Source organism: Lotus japonicus, chromosome 1 (genome assembly GCF_012489685.1).
Source record: "Lotus japonicus ecotype B-129 chromosome 1, LjGifu_v1.2".
Lineage (NCBI taxonomy): Eukaryota > Viridiplantae > Streptophyta > Magnoliopsida > Fabales > Fabaceae > Lotus > Lotus japonicus.
The window spans coordinates 36,996,559-37,004,221 of NC_080041.1; the positions used below are offsets into that span (position 1 = coordinate 36,996,559).

The 7,663-nt window shown below is 39.5% G+C and overlaps 1 protein-coding gene across 1 annotated transcript; it reads left to right on the plus strand.

Moving 5' to 3' along the window:
* The first annotated feature begins 7,063 nt into the window (after window positions 1-7,063).
* Window positions 7,064-7,447, plus strand: LOC130734420 (uncharacterized). The gene has a single exon (XM_057586847.1). It carries the CDS (start codon window positions 7,064-7,066, stop codon window positions 7,445-7,447), a length of 384 nt encoding a protein of 127 aa, XP_057442830.1.
* The last annotated feature ends 216 nt before the right edge of the window (window positions 7,448-7,663 follow it).

The window sequence follows — 7,663 nt, forward strand, 5'->3', positions numbered from 1 at the left end:
CATCGCCCTCGTTGTTGAACTTTGGAGAAAAGCGAGCCATTTTCCTCTCACGAGCTTTCAAGAGCTCGGCGTTGGTGAAGTTCATATCTTCTGTAGCAATAAAAAAAGAGAGGATCAATGACAACATAGGAGATGAAAAAGAAAATGTTGATGATAAAAGTAAGCTATAGATAACCTAAGTATTTGGGAGTCCTTGAGAGGCGAGCGCCCTCAAGGACTGTTGAACAGTCAAGGATGGGAAGCGGGGCAAGGAGATTCAGAAAGGCTTTGTCGTGGGCAGACAAGGATTCCTCTGAAGGATCAGTAATCCCATTGGGCTTCTCCGTCCAGTAAAGAGGAAAAAGGGAGGTCCCGTCCCTAAGGGTGAAGGCCTCTGGATAGGCGGGGTGAACCGCCACACGAAAGTACCTCCGGGCAAAGGAGGATTTCGCGTTGCTTTTATAGGGATTCAGGCACTTCCGGCCGGCTCGGGCCTTTAAGGAGATCCATCCTCTATTTTTGATGGACTTGGAGTCAACATCGTAGAGGTAGAAGAAGCTGGTAGGAGATGGGGCGGTGCCAACCGCGGCGCATAAAATTTCAAAGCACCGAATGAAGGCCCAGGCGTTGGGGTGAAGTTGACAGGGAGCCGCGTTGATGTCGCGGAGGACGGTTTGGACAAAGGGCGAAAAAGGAAGCCTAACTCCAAGCTCGCCAAACATGTATTCGTACGCAAAGAAAAAGTGGGATCTCTTTACGTCGTCGTTGAGCTTATGAAGCCAGGGGCGATCCTCGGAACTGCAGGTCCAGATCCTGAGTTTGGCGTTAAACTCATCATCGTCAGACAAACCACCTAGGGTGCTCACGAATTCCACGATGAGATCACTATCCTGAAAAATGGAAGGTTGGTCTATAGTCTCGGGGGTGGGGGCTCTTTGGACTGGAAGAGGCAGAGTGGCGAAGGTTTTTAGCCGGAAAGGAGGGATCTCCGGGACCTCTAAACGGAGGCCGCCGGCTGCGGTGGAGTCAGGGTCGCTCCCAGAAGAGGAAGAGGGGTGATTAGGGGAGTTAGGGTTCGAAGCCATTTTTAGACAGTGAAATGGGAAAAAGGAAAAAATGAGTAGAGATATGATGCAGAGATAAGAGAAGGAGGACTCACCGGAGAAGGATGTAAAGAGTGGGTAGCGGAAAGGGTGGTAGGCAACGACACCGGAGCGGAAGTTGGAAGAAGGAGCTTGGTAGGCAATAAGGGAGGTAAAAAGCGGTCTCGGAAAGGGATGATTGTAGGGAAGAAGGGTTTTTATAGGCTGGGGGGAGAAGTTGGAAAGGTGACGCGTGTTGGACACATGTGGGAGATTGAAAGTCATGATGGTTTTTTGGGGAAGTGGAACGCGTGTGATGGGGTTTACTGCGCACGATGGGACAGTTATGAAAGGTGAAGTGACGGTTCCGGAGAAAGAGGAAAACTGATGTAACTGACGCGTCACATGGGGCAGTTAGGAATTTGAAAGGTTTTTGAAATAAGAGGAAGCGCGAAAGGCCTCGCCACCATAGAAACCAAACGCCATCGCCTGACAAGAAATACCAGCATTAAAGTTTAGTCACTCGCCAGGGACTTTGCCAGCCGACGCTTGGGAGATCAGTACCTGATCAATGCTTGCCACCTTTCTCGCCGGCGGACGATCGCTCACCTACTCCAACCAATCGCCAGTACGGAGCGGTCGTTCTCGCCGCTTGTGGACTTGTGGACTTGTGGACTTGCCGGTTTGGGTTGGTCGCCAAGACCAAAAATGCTTGTTTCCTTTAGCTTACGCCATGTTGGCGACGTAGTTTACTTCTTTTCTTTTTTCTCAAGCCATGTTGGCAGCTTAGATCCCAATGTACTATAGGATACATGTAAAGGCATTTAAAAGACACACTTAGCTCTCATACTTCGAGCTCGGTGTCTTGTGGACTAGTGGACTGGGCGAGCCCCTAGAGGGGCAACGCCCAATGTGTAGCCCGCCCCGAGGCGAGGGCCTGGCCTTAAGTTGGGCCTCAGCTTCGGAGGCCCAATTGGCCCAATAGGTAGTACCCAAACTCTATAAATAGGAGGTAGTTACCAATTGTAGGGGACTTTGGCTCATTTGATGAAATAGCACATGAAATTCAGCATTCTCTCTCTCATTCTCATTCTCCCTCTAGCACAATTCTCCACTCTCTAGGTACTATCCTTATCCTCAATGTTCATTCCCAGAACAAAACTGGATCTCTTTCATCAATGATTTTAATTACAAGTGATTCTGGCATTTCGTATTCGGGCTTAGTGTTCTTTGAAAGTGAAGCATTTGTTATTTTCCAAGGCCAGTTGACAAACTTTAAGAAAGTCCATATGTTCATCTTGAAAAGAATGAAGTATTTTTAAGAAAGCCCATATGTTCATCTTGAAAAGAATGAAGTATTTTTAAGAAAGCCCATATGTTCATCCTGAAAAGAATGTGCTAAATTTAGTAAACATTATTGTGCTGCTAAAATAAAAGGAGATTGGGATTAGTTTTTCTTATTTGGGCGTGGAAATTAAAACATTGGGCGAAGAGGTTTAGTCCACTCACTGTGTATTATTTATATGTGAAGATGAATTAGTGGTAAGTTGCAGTTTTAAATACAAAAGTTGATTATTTTGTTCTTCAAACCGTATCATGAAGAAGAACAACTAGTTTTGATATTGTCAATGTGTTATATTATATTTTATCTTGTGCTAACAAGGTGATGAGTTGACTAAAAACAGTCAAAGGATACAACATTATGCACTCTTTTCTCCACCCGGGCGGGAGAGTTTTTAATGAGGCATAATTCTTAAAACATTGCTTGAACAAGCATGTTTTTCACTTCTCCAACTTAGGTCTATCAATTGGGCGACGCTAGGCAATTGAGATAAGAGTAAGACTCTTAAAACTAGAGCATCTGACCACGAATTCATAAGTACAGCCTTGATTGGTTTAAGCTTACCCAATTCAAGCACAAAGCCTCCAAGCGAGCAAAAGTCTTGTTAGATCATCGATCAAAAACGAGCATAATGCCAAGAAATTAATTGAAATTAACTTTCTTGGTTCAAGTGTTAAAACCTTATGAATTCAAAGAATAGTTGATAGAGAAATGATGAGATTGTTGGGCTAACAATATCGTTTTTACAAATGGTACAACCTACTACACGCACGTGGATTTTGAGGATGTGAAGGGACAATTTGAGTCAACTTGCACGGGCTATACAAAGATTAAGAAGCAACAACAGAAGTTGAAATGACAAAGGAATGACTACTTAGCTTTTATGTCTTTTAATTTTTATTTTATTTTGGAGCCTGTGCGCCCATTATTTTCTTTGCACATTTTTAGGCGTATCAATTACTTGTCAGTCTTTGTGTAACGTTAGGTGAGTTGATTACTTGTGGGCTTGAAGAGAAGACAGAACAAAGCTATAAATATCAGACACCACCCAAGCGGTGGGGGATCTAACTTTTCACACATTTTCTCATTTTGTCAGTTTTCTATCGCTCTCAAACTGTTTAGCCCTTGCTTGATAGTTCCAGACCGGAACAGGGTCAAACCCGGTCTCGTCCTACATTAATCCGGCCTTAATTGGACTCAGACATTGTCAGGTTGTTTCGAGTTTGTGGACGGGTTAGGGTCTATGAAATGGCTCGCACAATATTTAGGGGGTCGGGTCGGAGTTAACCAAAACCCGTCCTAACCCGTCCCGCGTACACCCCTAGTTTTGGCTACGGGGTTAAAAGATTTTTTTTTTTTTTTCATTCACTATATGAGAGAAAACAAAGCGGGAGAGATAACAGAAAAAAAAAATATGTGATAAACACTATAATTGATAGATAAAAAAGTGAAAATTCTGCCTTGGACTGGACTGAGTACCCATCATCTTGCCCTAAATTTTTTCTAAAAAAATGAAATAAAAGATAAGCACCCACGTCACAAATATGATTAAAATATAAGAAATAGGTTCAATGAGATTTTTTGTAAGAGAGAAAATAATTGGACCTCGAAAAATCACATTTGAAAAAGAAATGCGTACGATGGCATGTAGGACGGATTCAAACGCTTTTTTCCCAGGCTGAAGCTACTGCCATTTTATCCATCCCTTTGAGCTGGACATCATCAATGAAAGACAGAGTAGTTTGGAAATGGCGAGAGGATGGGCACTATACGGTAAGCTCGATGTATAGGCAATTGCAGGAAGTGAAGCTGGAGAGAGTAGCGGGATCATCAGGTGCTTACCCGTGGAAGAAGATATGGAGCTTGAAGGTTCCAAACAAAATACGACAGTTTATATACAGAGTGATGACCAACTCGCTACCTTGTGGACAAAGCCTAGCTCGACGTGGAGTTTTTACTCCTCCACTTTGTCCCCTCTGCCAACAAGTGGTACCTGAAAGCTTGGAGCATCTCTTCTTGCATTGTGAATGGACGCAGCGGCTGTGGTTCGCTGCTCAAGTCTCACTTCGGTCTGGTACGATCACTGCCTTACGTTCATGGTTGGAAGGTTTACTTTCCAATGGTGAGCCAGCTCTTTTACAGCAAGTTGTTATGATGTTGTGGGCAATATGGAAACAAAGAAATGATGTGGTCTTTAAGGATATGAGGCCAAGTCTAGAGGCTACAGTTGATATGGCTTATGGGGTGCTGCATGATTGGATGGCGGTGCAAGAGAAACAAGACTTGAGCGATGGAGGACAGGTTGATGATGGAGCACATGAGGCGATTAAGTGGAAGAGACCAGAACCAGGGTTTCTTAAGATGAATGTTGATGCAGGGTGGACAGGGGCAAACGGACAAGGATATGGTCTGGTAGTTCGTGATCATGAAGGCGAGTGCTTATTTGCATCAGTTAGCTTCTCCCCATACCGGTCGAGTCCGTTACTTGCAGAAGCGATGGGACTACGATGGGCACTGGCTGAAGCGCTGCGCATGGAAATGGATGTTGTGATTGTGGAACTAGACTCAACAGAAGTTATTTCATGTTTCGTAGGTAGAAAGTGTGTGGCTAGTTTAGAGCCTATTATTCAAGACTGTAGAGATCTTGCTGTTAAGTTTATTTCATTCAGTATTGTTCACACTAAGAGGGAAGGAAATAGAGTAGCACATAAACTAGCTGCTAGAGCATCAGATTACCATAACAAGTGTTGGTGGTCTGATTTTCCTCCTTTTCTTGAATCTGCTATTTTAGCTGATGTATTCTCTGTTTCTATCTAATGAAGAAGTACTTTCCATCAAAAAAAAAAAAAAAAAGGAAACTAAGAAATAGTTTTTCTTTTAAAATTCATTTTATTTGAAACCCTTTTAAAACCATTTAATTAATCATGAACAGATTCTGTTCCAAAAAAAAATGAAAACAGATTTATATCCTTTAACAGAATCTCTTATTTTCCTTCAAAATTTCTTTTTGTTGTAAAAAAAATGAGTTTAATGGATATGCACTGACAGACAGTGTTAAATAGTTTTACACAGTCATCCAATCAAAGCATGTCACATAGGAGAGATAATTCCATTTGACTTTAATTTTAATTAAAAGAATAAGATATTTTCTGATTTGACGGAATTCAATTGGATGTCTGTGTAAAACTATTTTACACTGTCAGTGCATATCCATTAAACTCAAAAAAATTCCTTCAAAATTTTAGTATATCTGGTTAAATATAATCATTTTTTTTCGTTACGGACTTACGGTTAAATATAATCATTTAAAGCTTTGTCCATAAAAATGTTAAAATTAAACTTTTTTAAACGAATTAAACTTATAAATAAGGTAATAAAAATTCTTTAAATTTCTGGTTTATTATAAGAAAAAGAGTTTGATGGCAACTTTTAACATTTTTAATTGAATAACTAATTTTTTTGATCAATTGGATAACTAGTTAAAGTAGGTAGTATTGACAGGGCCGGCCCAACCGTAAGTGAGGCCTAAAGCGAACTTTAAAGTGAGGCCTAAGTGATGTATTTTTGTCTAAAAAAAATTCTTTATTAAATTTTTTATTTAAATTTTATTTTTCGAGCTTTTTGAGATGCAAAATCATTTATTAAATTATCATAATCAATTTGTATTGCATCCAATTCCAATTAGTTAGTACTTTACGGTCCTTTTATATTGTAGAAAAAAGAAATTTTTACTGTATCAAAACTCAACATAACCCTGAAACTATCACAGCAAAGAGGCTAGAGCGTAACTATTTACAATAAAGGAAGTTTTGTCTTCCTATTGATCTTCTCTAGTTATTCTCAATGGCTAATCAAAGAAAAAATAAATTATGGAGGAGGATTCTTTTATAAAGGATATGAGAGTTTGAGAGACAAATTAAAGACTCTATTTTTTCCCCTTTGAGGCTTGGAGAGACTGAGAGAGTGGCAGGGAGAGTAGAAACGTTATTAGGATTTAATTGAGAGAAAAGGGAAAGTCAGAGAATAAAAGGTGAAGAAAAAGAATAGGTAACATCAATTAATTGTCAATGAAGATTGCTAATTTCTAGTAATTGTCAATTAAGATTTTTTGAGAAAAATTAGGGAAAAACAACTAACAAAGTGGCAGGTAATGGTGAGTAATAGTATTTTTTTTATTTGAGGCCTTTTTTACTTTGAAAAAAAAAATATTTTTTTGAGGCCTAAAACCCTTGCTTGGGTCGCTTGACCCTTGGGCCGGCCCTGGGTATTGATTAGATTTTAACTATGTAAAAGATAAAAAAATGATCAAACTCCTAAAATACAAATTCGGAAAACAAATACGTAACTAATAAGAAAGAAATTAAATGGTTTTTCTTTTAAAAATAACTTTATGGAACTAGATATTTTTTATATCCTTTAACATAAACCTTTTTTTCAAAATAAAGTATATCCGGCCATTATCCAAATGAATATTGAGTTTTCCTACTAATGTAGATTGAGTTTTCCAACTAAAAGATTTATTGGGCCCATAGAACTCAGAAGAGGAGAGTTCAACTATAAATACAACAACACCCTTAGCCCTAGCTCCTTCATACTAGTAATACCATTAATTCATACTATAATAACATCAGTGCAAATCTTTATCATCAGTTAGTTCGTTATGGATGCGGATGCTCTTTCCAGGTTTCATGAATTTCGACCTGTGTTCTTGATGGATGCAAATGCTCTTTCCAGATTTCATGAATTTCAACCCGTGAACAACTTGTGTGGTCGCTTTACAATGGAGATCCATGGTCGAATTTTGGGGTTGAAGCCTGAAACTGGTGAACAACAAGAAGATTCTTTTGAAAATCTTGAAAGGTTCATAATTGATGCAAATACCGTCAAAGAGTACTCAGAGTGCTCGGTGTGTCTTGGAGAGCTTTCAATTGGGTCAAAAGCAATTCAATTGCCAAAGCCTTGCTCTCATGTCTATCATCAACATTGCATCATTAAGTGGCTCAACAATTCAAGAACATGCCCCTTGTGTCGGAGAACTATCTGAAGCTTTGTAATGCTTTTTCATTAAGAGGATCAAATTTCTTTTATGTATATTGACCTCGATCAGCGTTAGCTTCATTTTTTTTTTGACGGGAGCGTTAGCTTCATTGATTGTAAGGAAAAAAAATTCTTTTATTTGTTATGAAAAAACGTTTGTTTCCCTCATTAGATCAACTCGATTCTTGATTTTAATTTTTTCCTGCGTACATGTTCTTATGTT